At 50.6% G+C, this 18,350-nt stretch overlaps 1 protein-coding gene across 1 annotated transcript; it reads right to left on the bottom strand.

Moving 5' to 3' along the window:
• Window positions 1–11,049: 11,049 nt before the first annotated feature.
• IL21 (interleukin 21) lies at window positions 11,050–16,545 on the bottom strand. The gene is made up of 5 exons (XM_049770883.1): window positions 16,399–16,545; window positions 16,270–16,305; window positions 12,262–12,423; window positions 11,145–11,222; window positions 11,050–11,073 (listed from the first exon to the last, which is right to left on the bottom strand). Exons 1-5 carry the CDS (start codon window positions 16,543–16,545, stop codon window positions 11,050–11,052), a joined length of 447 nt encoding a protein of 148 aa, XP_049626840.1.
• Between the last annotated feature and the right edge of the window lie 1,805 nt (window positions 16,546–18,350).

Genomic DNA, 18,350 nt, shown 5'->3' with positions numbered 1-18,350 from the left:
AAGTACATCCAAGTGTATATTCACACTCTTCAAGAGAATATTATCAGCAAATATTTTTGGAAGCTGGTAGCACAGACCAGGGTGAGCACCCTACCAGGGAGATCCTGTCTCCTCTCAACAACACCCAGGATCAGCCGGCACTAGGGTGGACAAGTGGACTTTTCTTTGGTGTGGGCTCTAGGCCAAACCATGGTGCAGGGCCAGTGTGTAACCAGAGACTCTTGGGTCTACCCACACCTGCTGACCAGTGTGCCCCCATCTCCCTACTCTGACCAACCCCTTAAATCACAGGAGTAGGCAGATAATCTGAAAGGTTCCAGGGCCCTAAACGAGTCTATGCCCCTCTCTGGGCAATGACAGTCTGAAGGGGCCTGCTGGGTCCAGCTACCCTAGAAAGGTACAGCTTGTACAGTAAGTGGAGCCTCAAGCCTGAGCCTAAGTCTGGCTTCATGGAAAGAGAATCAGTACCTGTTTGTGCATATGAATCTCAGGAGTCTGAGCCAACATGTGGCCCACATCATCTTTCTTAGCAGGAGAGAGACACAGCCATGTGCACAGCAATTCAGCACAGCAGTCCCTGGAGGGGGCAGCAGACCTGGGAAGGTACATATTACCACTTACCACACACTCTTTGCCAGTTCAGTTCCTGAGACCTGTGCCCCAACAAAAGTAAATTTTCACACAGTACCAAGACCCACGTCTTCCTGGAGCACTGTCTGCAGAAGAAAAGCGAGGAGAGCTGGGCACATTGGCCATAATGGGGTGGACACACGTTGCATCTTGGAGCACTCGCAGGTGAGGGATACTCCTGCTGTGCTCAGAACCTGGGCCTTGCTGGGACAGAGACAGGGTCAACAACTGCACAGACAGGCATTGTTGTGATTATGGACAGCCAAGCAGCATGTGTGCATGTATATGTGTGGCCAACATGAGAGTCAGCCCTCAGGGAACATGCTAAGGCTCTTATGGAAAAATCACATCTGATTGTTCCTGAGCCACAAGAACCCTAGGAGCTACACTGCAGCCCATTCCTGGGTCCCAGGCCCTACACAAGCAGCAAGAGCTTGTTCTCCAGTAACATGTGGCTTCCTGAGAATTCACGACTTAGCCAACAGGGTCAAATGATGTGATTTTGGAGCAGCCAAAGCTTCAGGCAAAATGTGACCTCAGTCATCCAGCCTGAGAAGAGGCTTGTTTCAAGATGGCACAATGGAAAAAGTCTTACAGTGACCAAGACCCAGACTCTCACTCACCTTGAAAACCTGCATTTTTTACACACATCACTTAATAAGAAAAGCAAAAGGGAGAAATTTGCCCAATTCTTTCTTCCCACCTTTATTCAAATAAGTGCCTGCAACTTTCCATATCCTCAGAAAGCAAAGGGTGCTGGAGGGAGGTGACTCCACCACCCACAGACCTTCCACACCCAGGAGAGGCCCCCTAGTTTTCCACACAAATGCCCCAGGAAGCTCCAGTGGGGCTGATATTCAAACTGAAAGCAATCGGCCAAGGCAATGAAATTCCTTCTGAAAATCACCATCACAGCAAACAATCCTAGGGCAAGCAAAACAAGAACCTCTTGCCTCACTTTAAACCCTGACACCTGCATTCTGAGGATGCTGAGTCAGAATGGCATCACTTGAAATTCTTTTGACAAGAATTACCTAACTTTTGACAAGAATTACTCTTCCAAGATCTCAGGTCTGAAGAGATGGATTTCATTTTTTGGCTGATTCAGGTCACCCTGAGAGGTGAGTCTGGGAAGACACAGATAGACACCCCCTCCTGTGCCAGCCTCCCCAACTCTCAGCACAGCTCACAGCCCGGCTCCTGCTGGACCACCTCTTACTTAGCCAGTAGATGAGGGCTAGGAATAAGCAGGCTGTGATGTGCCCAAGCCCAGACCATCCCTTATGTGACAGGAATCATTCAATGTCATGTGGCCATCACCATCAAGAAGCACCTCTAGTGATGTAGGGCCTGAACCCAGGAAAGCTAGAGGCTAGTGACAGTGACAGGGCATAGTAATGCTGCTGCCTCACCGACAGGAGTTTAACATCCATCAGCTTCCATGGCATTCGAGGTCATATCCTGAACACACAGCTGAACGGTTCCCAGAAGAGTAATGAGACTGGGGTATGGGACAGAATGGCAGATAGGTGCTGAGGGGACAGGTTATGCACAGTAAAAGGTTGAAGGAGCCAGGAATAGGGTCTCCTTGTGCCTGGGATCCAGTGATTAGGACTGAAGGAACCAGATCTCACTGGTCCAATGTGATGTCTCTTGGGACAACTCCCTAGAGACATGGTAGAAGAGGTATATAGGGACCTTAAAATACCTTTGTACGGGTCAGAGCAATAGCACAGTGATAGGGTGTTTGCCTTGCACACTGCTGACCTAGCACGGACCTTGGTTCGATCCCCAGCATCCCATATGATCCACCAAGCCAGAAGTGATTTCTGAGTGTATAGCCAGGAGTAACACCTGAGCGTCACCAGGTGTGGCCCAAAAACTAAAAAACAAGCAAACAAAAAAACTTTTTAGACTTTCTCAGCAGGAAGGAAGTTAGCAATGATGTGTTACTTTGTTGGACTTTGTTGGGTGTTCAGGCTGCATCCCAATATAGCCACGGTCCCCAGGGAACAGTTGTTGGTGGACTTAGAGCATAAATAGGAACTACTATTAAGATAGGATCCATATATCTGCGAGTCTCATATGTTAAATATCAGAGTATCTTCACTATTCTCGCATATGTTTTCCAATGATGGAACAGCATTTCATTGTTTGGGTATCAATTTATTTGATATTTCCTTTTAGATTTTCTCATATCTATCTGTCCCAGTTCCTCATTCTGACTACACAGAGTGCAGAATGTACCTAGAACATTGCACACTTGGAGTGCACCAGTTTCATCTTTCAAATACAGTCACTAGGTCAGAACCCTAGAGACCTTGGTCCTGGGTTTCCACTATTCCTGAGTGCGCTCCTCCCCCTACCCATGCCAGCTGTGCACACCACACTCATCACACTCATCAGTTTTCCTCCACTGCATGGACCTGTCTTCTGCCTTCTGTCAACACAATAGTCCCCTCTTCCAAATCTCTGCTCCCCTCCGATTCACCTCTGTTCCCTGGATATTGCCCCTCCTCCTTGGTCACTGCCCCTCCTCCTCTCCATAGATCCCCTGGACTTTGTTCCTTCTCCTGGTTAGATCTTTGAAAGCAGAATGACATAGCCTGTTCCTTCCTGGGACAGTTGGGTCTGACTTTAGGTACTCAACTGCCTCTTTGAAACACGGAGAGACTCCCATTAGAGGACAGTTAGTCTCAAGATTGCTATTTCTAGTTTATCTTGGTACCTTCAAATCTGTCTGTATAGAAGAAAAATGTAGGGAAAATCAAATTCCCCTCAAGCAATTACTTGAAAGGTAGCCCATTCAGTACTTGTGGTTAAAAATTCTCTTGAAAAGAGCACTTTGGGATTTTGGGGTGACTTTTTTTCTGGCTTCACTAAAAATTCTTTAAACAAATGTTATAGAACTCATGCTGTAAGGGAACTATACTAGTCAGATAAAGCCTTGTTTGATCCATGAGTGTTCCAGAAACATTTTTAAATTGACAAAATAGAAACATTTTCATCACGGGTCTATTTTTTCATCACAGGTCTACACAGAATGTGGGATGGTTGTTGGGATCCAGGACATCTGCTGTATCCCAGAGCATAATGTTGAAGCAGCTAGGAAGGAAGGAGCTTCCTCTGCCATAGAAGTTTCACATCAGGGAACTTCTGGCAGACCTAAATCATCTCCCCTATGACTCTCTGTGCTAAGAGTGAAGCAACATTTGACATCTGGACCTAAGAAAGTCCAGAGCCATTTACTAGGTATGATGGTTTCTGCCTGACGAAGAACAGAACGGAACATCAGTCCTGAGATGAGAAATATAGTTTCTCCTACTTGAATTTAGTTTCTCCTTAGTTCTTAGCTCTGTAATGTGCTGGAAGTGGGAGGCACCTGTGAAGCAAGTGCTGAGACTGGGAGACCTGTAAATAAATGCCATACCAGAATGAGGAGCTGGTTGTGGGAGCCATGCTTGGCCTATGCCAGGCTGACTTTGATACCATCTGCGTCCTGGGGTAGAGACTGCAGTGCACTGTGCCAATCCCCATGGAGCAGGAGCCTGACCAGCTGGAACTCAGCCCTTCAACATGAAATTAATGCTCACTGGTCACAAACACAGATTACCACTGAGAGTCAATAAAGTTCACGGTTAAAATCAGCCTACTTCTACTCCCTCACACAGCACTGTGACCTCACTGAGTCACTCCGTCATTCTTCCCCAACTGTCTGCTGGCATCATATGCCATGATTGTGTGAGCATGTATGTATAGAGTGGTTTTTATAGCTGTGTCCATATGTGTCCTGTTGGGGGTTATACATCACACACATACATACAGTATGAATATGGCTCACAACTGGGTGATACATGTATACATAGTTGTACACCTGTAAGTGATGTGTACACTGGTGTATGTTTAACTGTGTGAGGCATATACACACACATGGAAGTATATAAGTGTGTATTTGTGAGCAAAGTTGTACATGGTATGTGTCACATGCGCAGTGTATTAGATGTAGCTCGTTTATTTTCAGGAATGTGCAGCAAGAGCGGGTCTCACTGATATATTGATCCATGATGTGCTGAAGGAAGGTCACACTGTGCCACTTTGACCACATAGTACATTGGAGGTCAGGATCTCACACTCACTGTAACTCCATGATGTGCTGGGGTTAGTGTCATACCGTCACCATGATCAGGAAGTGCTGAGGTCGGGACCATATTGTCACTGTGACTATATGGTATGATGGATATCGGGGTTGCCCTGTCACTGTGATCACATGATGTCCTGGGGGTCAGGGTCCCACAAACTTTCACTGTGACTACATAGAATGCTGAGGGTCAGGGTCCCACAAACTGTCATAGTGATCCTATGATGTACTGAGGATTGAGGTCACATTGTTACTGTGATAACATGATCTGCTAAGGTTGGAGGTCATACTGTGTTGTGATCACATGGTATGTTGGGGATCAGGTTCTCATAATGTCACTGTGATTCTCACCCATGATTTGCTGGGGCTTGGGGGTCACACTGTTTCTGTGACCGCAAAGTATGGTGGTATGTTAGGGGTCAGGGTCAAATATTGTCACACCGTATCAGTGTGATCACATGATGTGCTGGAGTTGGGTCACACTGTAATCCCTTGATTGTTGGGGTCAGAGTCTCATTGTCACTGGGATCAGATGACCTGCAAGGTGTTGGGATCACACTGTGTCACTGTGATCACATCTAGTTCCCGAGTGTGGGGTTGCTCACCTGCTTGTTCTTGTCCCCCTCTCTGACAACTGCTCGCTGAGTCATCGGCTCTAAATTGTGTCACTTGCTGTGGTTTCAAAGTGAAAATCAATAGACTGCTTTTACTTTTTCCCATGTAGGACAGAGTGGAACATTTTTCATTGAGAAAGAACTAAAGAATTCCAAGATTAAAGAAAGTGAGAGTTGTCATTTCTACACTTCTATGCTGCTTGGTTTTCTCCGAGGCCCAGTCCCCCTCTTTGGGGCTTTTGTGGCTGTGTCAGGGGACCAGACACAGCCTGCTGAGTGCAGCCTGGTGTGGCTGTGACCACTGTGTCACACAGCACACGATCCTAACCTGCAGGCTATGTCCCAGCCTCCCTGCTCACAAGTTGCTAGGTCTCCTGTGGCTCAGTGTATAGGAAAGGTAATTGCATTTGTCTGATCTTAACCAGCTTATCAAGCAGTCACTGGTGGTGTCGGGAGCCCGAGGCCCCCTAGAAGAGAGCTCTCACTCAACAGGGCCATGAACTAAGGACAGGAGTGTGATGTCACTTGGGCGAAGCTTCCATTTCCTGGGGGATGGTTTTCCATGCGGTCTGCAGCTACCTCGGTGCTGGGGCGGGTGACTCAGTGGCAAACACCAGGATGCTGGTTACTGGAAGAGAGCCACAGGGAAGGGTCTCTCCACCTCCACCATAGGGGCAGGAAGTGCCTCCTCCTCGGCTACCGGCAGGAATTCCCCAAGGCAGGGCGGCTTCCTATCGGTGGGGCACCTGTCAAGTACTGGGCCTGGAGCTTCTGTCCTGTCATCCGGACGGGGTAGGGCAGCTCCCTGAAGATGTGGGCTCTGTCCTGAACTTCGGGACCCCCCTGGAGAAAAGAGGGGAACTAGGGAGACTCCAGTTTCTGTCTCAGAGCTACGAATTTCTGTACTTCCTAGTTCCCTGTGAGAAAGGACGGTGTGCTGGCGTTGGCTTCCTAGTCTCTGGAAGAAGGGCCTGGAGAAGCTCTCCGGGTTCTGCTTCCCTTGTCTCTGACCAGGACAAAGAGGGGGCAGAAGTGAAGACTGGCGACAGGAGACTGGCAGGACAGGCCCACCTCCTGCTAGGACTCAAAGAAAGCACAGGGCCCAGGACGTACTTGAGGCACAGGTGAAGGCCTAGAGGACTCCAATCCATCCTAGTCAAAGAGGCAGAGTGTGTGTGTGTGTGTGTGTGTGTGTGTGTGTGTGTGTGTGTGTGTGTGTGTGTGTGTGTGTGTGAAGGGGAGAGAGAGAGAGAGGAGAGAGAGAGAGAGAGAGAGAGAGAGAGAGAGAGAGAGAGAGAGAGAGAGAGAGAGAGAGAGAGAGAGAGAGAGAGAGAGAGAGAATGAGCTGCTCTCACACAGGGCAAAAGTAGGAGTGTGGGGGCATGGCGGGGTGTTGTGATGTGACATGACGGCGTCACCCAGGGTTGTGACGTGATGTGACTGGGACACACACAAGGGTGTGATGTGACGTTAAGGAACATGCAGCGGGGCCAGAGAGATAGCATGGAGGTAAGGCGTTTGCCTTGCATGCAGAAGGTCGGTGGTTCGAATCCCGGCATCCCATATGGTCCCCCGAGCCTGCCAGGAGCGATTTCTGAGCGTAGAGCCAGGAGGAACCCCTGAGCGCTGCCGGGTGTGACCCAAAAACCAAGAAGAAAAATAAAGGAACACACAGCGGGGGCCGGAGAGATAGCACAGCAGTAGGGCGTTTGCCTTGCACACAGCCAACCCAGGACGGACGGTGGTTCGAATCCCGGCATCCCATGTGGTCCCCGGAGCCTGCCAGGGGCGATTTCCGAGCGCAGAGGCTCCTCTTCTCTTCCAGCCTCTGACTTGACGGCGCTGCCGAGGCAGGGCTGCCCCCTGGCGGGCGCGGGGCGCAGAGGCGGCCGGAAACCGGCCTCCGCCTCGACCCGCCACGAACCCCGCCTACCTGCGGACCAGGGCCTGGCCTGCCACGCCTCGCGGCCCCGCCCACCGCGCGGATCTCTCCCGCCCGTTCCTATAGCCCTGTCCTGCGCAGGGTCGGGGTCCGATCTGGGCCCTCCCCAGGGCGTCTGTGCGGCAGAGTGGCGGCTCACCTGGGCGTCCTGGGAATCCAGGTGCTCATCCCCACGCAGACGCAGGGCCACCCGCGTCTCGCAGCCTCTTCAGTGCTCCCTTCCCACCCACCCCCCCAAGAGCCAGGCTGAGCTGCCATGCTGAGAGTGTTATGTATGTACAGTATGTGGTGAGGGTATGTCGAGTGTTTGGCATGTGTGTAGAGTGTGTGATGAATGTGTGATGTGTGTGTGTGTGTGTGTACAGTGTGTGGGATATAGGGTATGTGGTGTGTATGGTGTGTTGGGTGTAGAGTATATGGTATATATTGTGTGTAGAGTGTATGGTATGTTGGTATATGGCAGGGATGGCGAACAGGTTCGACACAAAGAGCCAGAACTTTAAACTGAGAATCAGAGAGCCACACCACGCAGTGACTTGCCAAAACGGACAAACACTCACACAAAAGCATCTAATTTTAACAATAATCTATTCAACACATATTGCATTGTGCCATTTTGAGTGAGGGTAAAGATCCTACAGTGATGGTGAGGGTGTGCTGCGTCCTCCACACTCAGAACTAACGGCCAGATGTGACCCAACTAGTGACACCCGGGTCCCCCCACTCACTGGCCCCTGCAGTTGTTTCCCAGGGATGGGAGACGGGAGGACGCAGCCTGGGGTATGGTGGGACTCCGCGCTCAGAGGTCCCTCCCCTTCTCAGAAGCAGCAGAACAAAATCCAAATTTGGCAAAGAGCCACAGTTTACAAAATGATGAGAAGAGGCAAAGAGCCGCATTCATTTTGGCCGGGCTCGAGAGCCACGTGTTCGCCACCCCTGGTATATAGTGTGTATAGTGTGTGGTGTGGACGTGTATGGTACGTGGTGTGTAGTGTGTGAACGGTGTGTGTGGTGTGGATGGTACATGGTGTATGGACAGTGTGTGTGGTGTGTGGCCAGTGTGTGTGGTGCAGATGGTATCTGGTTTGTCGACAGTGTGTGGGGCATGAATGGTGTGTGGGGCGTGGACAATGTATGTGGTGCGAATGGTATGTGATGTGTGCTTGGTGTGTGTGGGATGTGGACAATGTATGTGGTGTGGATGGAATGTGGTGTGTGATCAGTGGGGGACAGGATGTTGGCGCAAACACTAAGCCAGTGGACACACCACCCACAAGCACGGGTTCTGGGAAGCAGTGGCAAAGGTGATCCCCAAGGATGGTCAATGAGCACCCGCTGAGGCTGAAGGCAGGGATGTGGTTCGGCCACAGCATAGAGCGCCTGAACTTGGGCAGTGTCTGTTCAACCTTATTTCACCTTTTAACAAGCACAGATTCAGAGTCCTGGACCCACAGGCTGGGAAAGGCTCTGAGAAGCCACCGCCACACCCTGGATGAAGGGAAGGTAGCCGTGGTGGGTGAAGGGGGCCCGAATCATGCCAGTCCACATGTCTGCTGGCTGCTCTGGCACTGAGGAGGGTTCCCCGGAGTCATAGACGAGAGCTGAGCTGGCCACATGAATTTAATAGGGTTAGGTCTTAAATAAGAAGCCATGCACACATTAGCACCCAATACATAATAAATAATCATTAAGTTACACAATATGTTCATATTAAAACTTGATTCTCCGCCGATCGATTGTACAGAATTCATGTTACATTATTCTGATACAATATAATAATAAACCTAAGTGTGCAGATTGCTCATATAGAATTCATATTACATTGATCTGATAAAATAGAATAATAATCCCAAGTATGCAGAGGACACTTTCAGCTCGGACTCTGAGAACCAGATGTGGTTTCCTCAGCATGGTTACCTCTATCTTCTTTCTCTCTCTTTTGTCTCTCTCCCTTTCTTTTTTTGAGGGGAGAGCAGTGAGTGTTGCTACAGGTGGTATTGAATGACTGCACAACTGAACTGTCAGACTCGGTGGAAGCCCAGCAAAGCCGCTGCAAGTAGCCAAAGTCTGAGGCCCTCAAGGTCCAGCAGCTCCAAGGCTTCAGGTCAAGTCCTAGAGGCCAAACCCACCCTCAACCCCTCCTGAAGGCAGGGGCCTGGGAAGCAAAGCTGAGGTTGTGGGTGCCGGGTCCCAGCGATCATGGGAGGCTTTGAACCCAGCTCCATCCTGACCCCAGAAATAAGAGCAGCCTCTGTAACACCAACCTCCTTTGAGGCTTTATTTCCTGGGCCATCACTGCTGTCTGCATTGGAAGTTGGACTTGGTTCAGTGGTGTACAAGAGTGCTGTGGAACCACCATACGTGGGGAGGGGCCCCCAGGAACATTCACCCTTGACTGGCATCTCAGTGCCAGGTCCCAGGGCTGTGTTGAGACTATCACAGCCATCTCGGAGCATTTGGGGTCTCCAGGGTGAGATCCAGGGAAGCTGGGGACCTGTCTGGACACACCCAGTGCTTGAGAAACTCATGTGGTGACAGCAAGTCAGCTGCATCTGGGCATCGCAAGACCCTCACGCTAACCCTCTTCCCCAAACCTTCCCAAATCTCCCTGAAACCATCATGACTTTCGAGGAAAAATGCCTGCTCAAAGGCACAGCTAAGCATGTGATTTAAGTAGGAATCCACAGTATCTTGGAGCAGATACAAGAGGAATGGCCCAAGCTGGCCACCCACTGCACCCCCGCTGGCCAATACTGTGTAGCTAGAACCTAGGCTACATGCGGTACCAGCAAGTCTGGGGGGAGAGTATCATGAAGCAGATGTGTCTCTGTATCCTGAGCAGAGTGTGAGGAACCTGCAAAGACCACAGGAGACCCCCTCTCAGTGCACGCAGCAGCACAGGATTCTGACAGCCCATAGGGCCACCTACGCTGGGATTCATCGCTGGCATGGAAGGAACCTGCCTCCCTCACGCTACTCTGATTACTGGGCTCCTTTGTCTCTGCAGATGGTCGCAGGTGGAGTGGGAAGGGCCTGGGGCCAGGCGCTGCTGTGTCCTTGGACCGGACCCCAACATGTGCATCTCTGTAGACTTCAGCTGCCACATGGCAGTCCACAGCTACAAGCCAGAAATGAAAATTTCTAAGAGGAGACCCTTGGAGTGAGCAAAAATGATCGAGTCCATCCCACAAGTACATTCATTCCTGTGATGTGGCAATGTTTGATGGATCTCACATGATCTTTTGTGTACAGGCTGGGAAAGCTGGACCTGGAGTGTGAAGAGGTTTAAGATGAAGAGTAAAATAATCTCTTCTTTGTGCTAAGCACTCCATTTTCTTAAAGAACCATGATTGCAGCTTTTCCTCTAAATCCAGCGTTTCTGCAGCATTCAGCTTCAATAAAGGTAGAAAATGTTTTCATCCCATCCGGCTGAGAAGATGAATTCACTACAGACTTGGTGCTGCTCTTGGGCCCTGGGAGGAAGGTACAGTGACACCTACCAGCCTTGGGAATGCCAACAGGAAACAGATCAAACGGAGCTGGCCAAATCAAAGCCTGCACACGAGGTCTTTATGGCAGTGATTTGGGGCATCGCCCATGTGCCCTCATGAGAGTCTCTCCATCATGGTAAAGTGGGAAGAGCAAACATGGGTTCCTGTGTGTGAGCACTTGTGGAAAAAAATCTAGCTCTGCCTTCGGGCCCCAGAGACGGCAGCACCACACACCTAGGAGAGCCGTTCATGGATCATCTGTGGAGAAAAAGCGGGATGAGCAGGGGGCAGCCACACTGGGCAGAAGGACCACGGGCGACATCTCTTACCTTCTGGAGGAGAATTTTGAGTCTCTCTAGGAACTCCTTGGTCGTTGTCTTCTCATACGAGTCACACGGAGGGCAAGCCTGGATACAGTGAGAAAGTAGCTTCCATCAAAAATGATTCTTACTTGAATCAAGCTTCATCCTTAGACATAAAGCTTGAGAAGAGCACCCAGTGGCTTGGCATCCCCCGGCCACCCTAAGAGAACAGCACTGTAGTTGTAAGGCTGCAGAATCGTTTCTGTGGGTTTGCACGGTTTTCACTGGTTGCCAATTTCACAGGTTCTACATGTCACATATATGCATTGTGAACTAGCGGCATGCATTCATAAGCACCATATCCGCATGTTCACGCACACCATCTATACATATACATACACCATCTATACACCACACACGTTAACAAACACATATACACGCATGTTCACATGCAATGCATACACATATTCACACATGGAATACACATAGATTCACACACCCCATGTATATACATTCATATGCATGAATTCACATTCCACACATGCATATATGCATGCATACATTTGCGTGCATAGTCACATACCACAAGCACAATACCCTCACATACATTCACACACCACATACATGCATCCACATATGTGCACCATGGACCTACACATGAACATGTTGGCATTTGTATACTCGTGCATCAATACAATGTATTCCTGTACATGCATATTATGTGTACCTTCACACACCTGTGCACATGCGTCCTTGCAGTGTACCCACAACCATAAATATACATGTACAGACTAATACCGCACATTCACACACTTGCGGACAGGCATGTAACTGCACACTGCCAGCTCCCACTCTGTATGTTCCTGATATTTTATCTTGTACACACACGAAAGAGTAAGTCACCTACTGACCACAGTCTGTGTGTAGTATGAGGTGCATATAGGTTGTGTGAATTCACGTGTAGGGTGTATAAATGTGTTGCCCATTGTGAATGTGTGTATTGTGTGAATTTTGTGTGTGAATGCATGTGTAAAGTGTATGAATGTGTACTGGTGCGTGAATGTTTGCGTGTGGTATTTGAGTGCATTTTCCGGCCCTGCAGAACAGTGTAGGACAGACAAGAGGCAGCAACCGAGTAGCTCACGTCTCTGTGTTTGTGTCTCCTCGTTGCATGTTTCGGGGCCGGAGGTAGTTTTCTCCTCAGCTGTTTGGTTAGTAAAGAGATGATCTTCTCATTCTCTCCTGCATTCACTGGCTGTAATGGTGCCTTCTGAAAGCATGAGAAAGCTGACCGCTCACAATGTCTCTGAAAGGAAAACGACCCATTCTTTCTTCATGTTCATGGAGTCACTCTGGACTGGCAGCTTGACTCCCTGACCCCAATCAGTCCTGGTCCATCCCCCCCATCAGCTCTAGATCCATCGCTTTGTCAGCCTGCTCCATCCCACCATCATTCCTGGGTCCATCAGTTTGTGCAGTTGAGTACGAGTCAGTGCTGAAAGTGAGCAGGGAGGGCTGAGTGTCCTTAGGAGAGCTGATGTGGTTTCGGGGTCACCTTCTCAGCAGAAAAGAGGCCATGCTGGCGCTTGGGGGAGCTAGGGACAGATGTTCCTGCCTGTGTCTGGGTGATGCCCACCAATTGTTGGGGCCTCCTCCTGTCTCCAGAAAGGCTCAGCCAGTGTCTGCAGCCGTGAGACAAGACTTAGAGCTGTGCCTTTGTGCAAAGTGCTCCTAATGGAAACCCCCTTGCCCAGGGCACAAGCCTGATGCCCTGTCTGCTGCCCACACCAGTTCAGAACCAGGAGCTATGGCGAGAGCAGTTGGGCCGGGGTTCAGTAGGGGAAGGTAGGTGTGAGACTGTGAGGCACTGCTGGGAGAGAAGGGGCGAGGCAAGGAGGGGGCGCAAGGAGGGGCACTTGGCTGCAGGCTGGGGCCCCTCGAATGTGCAGCGTTTCTTCTTGGCAGCCAGGGTGGGTGCAGCTGCCCTGCCCTCCTTCACCTTTGTCCCAGATCCAAGCCCTACAACCCTCCTCTCTGAAGTGCTCAAGACAATGCCCCCAGCCCCGCCAGACGCACAGTTCAACCCAGCTGGGCCACCCAGCACCTCTCAAAGGAGTGGGTGGCAGTTCCGAGCTCCAGTGCAGGGTCCCCACTGGTGGCTTTGCATAAAGGCCCTAAGCGCAGCTGCAGGCTTGACTCTGCTCAGCCACAGCTTGGCCCTTTCCATATTTGCCAAAATGCTTATTTAATAGAAACTATTTATAAACGTTCATTATAGCACTTTTGTTTCCTTGAAAACCACATGCTCATGTTTGTTAAATTTTTTTCTTTTCTCTCCTTTTGACCACAAGCAGCTTACCTTACTGGAAAAAAAGAATATTCATATTTAAAGGGCAAATTTTCCAGCTGAAACTGAAAACACAAACTGTTTCAGCTGCGAAGATGTGAAAAAGCAGCGGTTCTCACCAAGCTCCTTTCGCTGAGTTAACACTTGCGTGGAGACAGCCTGCTCCAGAGGCGCCACTGCACGAAGGCTCCGGGAACCACCGGTTCAAGGATGCTGTGTCGCATCCTGCCAGCTGGGCCTCCTTCCCCATACAGGGGCAGGCAGCCTAGCTGTCTGTCCACCTGCAGGATCTCTGTGGCTACAGCTTTTCCATGCGGGGACAGCAGTTCATCAGCATTGAATGACATGGAGGCTCGGGTGTGTCTCCAGCAGAAGCTGCCTGCAGGTCCCTGACCCTGGCTCTTAACCTGACCCCTTTCCTTCCCAAAGAGGTCCAGCCCTGAAGCCCAGCTGTGTGCTCAGAGACCTCAGTCCAGCCATTGGCCAGTTCTCGGACAGAACATGCCATGATCAGGACTGGGCTATGCATCCTGGAGCACAAGCTGCCAGTGGGACCCCCACAGATCAGGGTCCTCTGCACAGGAGAGAGATCAAGGACAAGCGGGCACCACTACTTGGTGATGCCTCTCAGCACAGTGTCATCTTGCCCCCTCCATACTTGGGTCATGTGGTCCTGGGTCCACCTGGAGGGAAGCCAGGATCTCCTGTACCTACGCCCTCTTGGTCCATTGCTCCTGCCTGCAGCCCTGCCAAACCTGGCCATGCTCTCATCCTCCCTCATTGGATTATATTCTCTCTGTGTGTCTCTTTCTCTGTCTTTCTATTTTTCTCTCTCATCCTTCTTTATTGGTCCTGTCCACCACTCTCTTTCATCTGCTCTGAGCAAAGTGTACCCACCTGCCTCCACGCAGCATGGCGGCAACTCTCTCTTCCCAAGGCTGACCCTGGCACCTGCACTGTGGTTGATGTGACTTCAAGCACATCCAGGTGCTATAATGGTGCATTAATGGTGCAAGTGCTGCCCTCCTGTGTGCCTTTCTCAGACACAGTGTCACCAAGATGGCCCCCAGCCCAGGTGCAGGGGAAAGAAATGTCATCAGGTGGGCTCAAACTGCAACTGAGACCCCACCTGACCACCAAGTACTGCCAGCCAGCAAAGGGCTGGGCACACCACCGTGCTGCTCACTCTGCCCAGGCACCATGAAGATGTGCTTCTCCCTAGCAGAGCGATCTCCTTGGCAACAAACACAGCCTGTGAGAGCCCAGGTTTAAGCTCCACTGGGAGTGATGCCTGAGCACTGAGCAGAAAGAGGCACTGAGCACTGCTGGGTGTGTCAAAAAGTCAGGACAGAGGAGTTTAGAGAAAGGTGCTTGTGACTCACCCACTCTACCATCATTGCTGCTGGTGACAGATCTGAGTCTCCTTATTGACACCTACATCACAGTATACCTACCCACAGCACCCGGTCCTCGGGTCCGAGACCTGGACATGGACCCCTTGCCCCTGGCGCCACAGAGCTCAGTGCCAGGGAGAACAGGACAAGCTCTTAGGAAAGCCCTTTGCAAAGCTTCACTGATGACACAGGGAATCTCCTAAAAGCCAAGGTATATGGGGGGGGGGGTCCTCAGAAAGGGCCTTCATTCCTCCTACAGCCCAGTCTGACTTCCCTGCTGTCCTGGTTCACTCCACACACTCCTTCCTGCACATATGTTCCTCTCTCCTTCCCTCTTTCCTCCACCACACACTCTTCCTCCATCCTCCCCTCCATCCTCTCTTCTTCCCCCCACCACATGCCTCTCCTATCCATCTTCATTCCTTCTCCACACACCTTTCCTTCCTCCTTCCCTTTTTTCCCTTCCTCCACACACTCCTCCCTCCCTCCTTCCATCCTTCCTCCTTTCCTCTTTCTTTTTCTCTCTCCTTGCTTTAATTTTCTATCCTTCCATCCTTCCCTTTCTCCTTCCCGTCATTCTTTCCCTTTTTTCCTTCCCTCCCACCACATGCACTGCTTCCCCCTCCTTCCTTCCTTCTCTCCTTCCATCCTTTCCTCCTGTCTTTTATTTATTCTTTCCCTCCCTTTATTCCTTTATTCCTTCCTTCCCTTTATTTTTCTTCTTCCTCTCAACCACCTCTCCCTCCTTACTTTTCTTAATTCTTTCCTTTCATCCTACCCTTCATTCTTTCATTCCCTCCCTCCACACACACTCCTCCTCCTTTCTTTATCTCGCCATACTGCCTTCTCTCCTTTCTATCCTTCCTTCTTTTTTCCCTCCATCCTTCCCTTCTTTATTTTCTCCTTCTCTCCATCTCTCCTTCCTTCCCTCCTGGTTTCCCTCTTTCCTCCCTCCTTCCCTCTCACCTTTCTCTCTTCTTCTTTTCCTTCTCTCCCACTCTCCTTCTTCCCTCTTCTTTTCTTTGTCTCATACTCTTTCTTTAGTAATTAAAAATTGAATTACTCCTTTGGATAGTTCTTAAATTTACAAATGCTTGAGTTGGACTCAAGCATTTTCATGCAGAAGAAATCCTTAAATATAATCAGTATATACTTATTTTCTCAACTATCCTTCCTGTTATAATAGAAATACTTGGAGATCAAAATGCATTCTGTATATAATATAGCTTATTGGTTGATCTACCAGCAACCCAAGGAGTGTTTGATCTCTACTAGAATAAATATTTTTACCATCTATTTGGCTCTTAGAACTTATGAAAATAAAGCATCTTAAGTTATTGTGTGCCTGACGTTCTTCACTGGGTCCCCACAGGTATATCAGTTACTTGAAAATAAATCCAACTGGTCTTACCTTGACATCCTGGGGGGCTGGCAGTGTGGTAGGACCCTAGAGTGAAGAAAAATTGTTATTTTGTGAGTCAGTAGCTCCTTTCTGCTCCCTCATGCTCTGGGATCATCCCCATGGCAGGCCGGCCCTTACCAGCTTGTCCACCAGTACCCGCAGGTGGTCAGTGATATCTAGGAGCTGGCGCATTCGGATGAGGAGGCGGTCGGGGCCCAGGATGGCGGCCACGTGGGCTTGGGTGCCCAGGAGTGCGAGCAGCAGGCAGAGGCCAAAGTGGGCCATGGTGCAGTGGCCAGGCTCTGAGCAGTGTCAGAGAGGCTCCTATTTATTCATCCTCAAGGACAGGCAGTAAGTGCCTCGGGCCTGGAAACCTCAGGGAAGGTGGACCCAGGTGAGTAACGATTTTCTTTTCCACTGGCTGCTGTGCGTGCGCGTGCGGTGTGGGGGCTGGGATGGCCCCGAACCTGCACCATTGGCAGCTTCGACAGGAAGGAGCGAGACTGGTGGATTCCAGAGAGCAGCCGGCCAGCCTGTGGGCTCACCGACACCGAGTGCCACGACTTCAAAGGGTGCTGAGGCCTCTGAGCCGCTCTCTGCCCCCCACTCCCTGCTCCCACAGTCATAGCTTGCTTCAACAATGACTAGATTTGGGCCACAGGCCCTGGGCTCCTCTCGCCTCAGCTCCTGCAGTGCCCAGCCTGGGTGTGCCCGTGTCAGCTGGGGAGGACTGTGCCCAGCTCGGGCGTGCCTGTATCAGCTGGGGAGGACTGTGCCCAGCTCGGGTGTGCCTGTGGTAGCCGAGGAGGACTGTGCCCAGCTCAGGGGTGCCTGTGGCAGCTGGGACCTTCTGTCTCCTCATCAGTTCATGGCTTGGGGAAGGTCTTGCTTCCAACCCTTGCTCAGAGCATCTCTAAGAGATGTTCACCCTGACTTCTTGCACTTTGTGAACTGGTGTATTGGGGGCTTTAGAGCTAGACCCCTATCCCTCTGAGCCACTTAGCTGGATATAGTCCTGCATCGAGTGTCTGGGGGCTATGGGGGTCCAAACAAAGCAGGGATGAGTCTGTCTGTGATCAGGGCCAGCCTCAGAGTCTGAGGCCAGAACAGCTGTGCACAGCTGCAGCCTGCAGCCTGGACATCCTGTGTGGCCCTATGTGTGTCCCCTTGTGTGCCCCATGTTGTGACCTGATCTATGTCTCCATGTATAACCCCATGTGTGACCCCATGTGTGATGTCATGTGTGATCTCATCTGTGACTCCATGTGTGAGCCCTGTGTGATCCGTGTGTGACCGTGCATGGCTCCATCTATGACCCCATGAGTGATGCTATTATGATACCATGTGACCCATGTGTGATACCATGTATGGCCCCCTGTGTGATACCATGTATGACTCTGTAAGACCTCTTGTATGACTTGCGGCCCCATGTATGACCCCCTATGTGTGACTCTGTGTGATCCCTATTGTGAGGCCTTGTGGGGATGTGAGCCTAGGAATCAGCAGGTTGCCATAATCTCTGCTCCTTTCAGCTGAGGTTGTCTGGGGATGAGGAAAGAATAGAGATGCAGGAAGCCTGTCTTGGGAAGGTAGCACGTTGCAGCATGTGTGAGGCCCAGTGCTGAGCTGGGATGAGAGTTCTGGGAAGGAGCCAGATTTGCCCCATCACTTGGGTGAACCCGAGTTCACTGGCCTTCACAAGAATGACAGTGTCCATCTTTAGAGACTGTGAGGTGTGGCCAATCCCAGTAAACGACAGACACTGGAAGGACGACACGCACACATGCACCACCTACATCACGGACAAGCCTACATCACACACCTGCTCAGGACACGGAGAAGCCCATCATGCACCTGCCTCACATCACACACTTCAATGTGGACATGCCCACATCAAGACACACGTCACAAACATGCCCATATAATGTACCTTTCAACGTTGCAACATTCACACTGTGAACATGGCCATGTTGGCTGCTTGCCCATGTTAGGGGCACCCCCCATCAGGACATACCATCAGAACAGCCCATGTCAGGGGCACCCCACAATAGAACATGACTCATTTTCCAGGGATCAAGGTCCCCTTGAGA

Source organism: Suncus etruscus, chromosome 3 (genome assembly GCF_024139225.1).
Source record: "Suncus etruscus isolate mSunEtr1 chromosome 3, mSunEtr1.pri.cur, whole genome shotgun sequence".
Taxonomy (NCBI): domain Eukaryota; kingdom Metazoa; phylum Chordata; class Mammalia; order Eulipotyphla; family Soricidae; genus Suncus; species Suncus etruscus.
The sequence above is the reverse complement of the archived record's forward strand: the minus strand, read 5'-3'. Positions and strand labels throughout refer to the sequence as shown.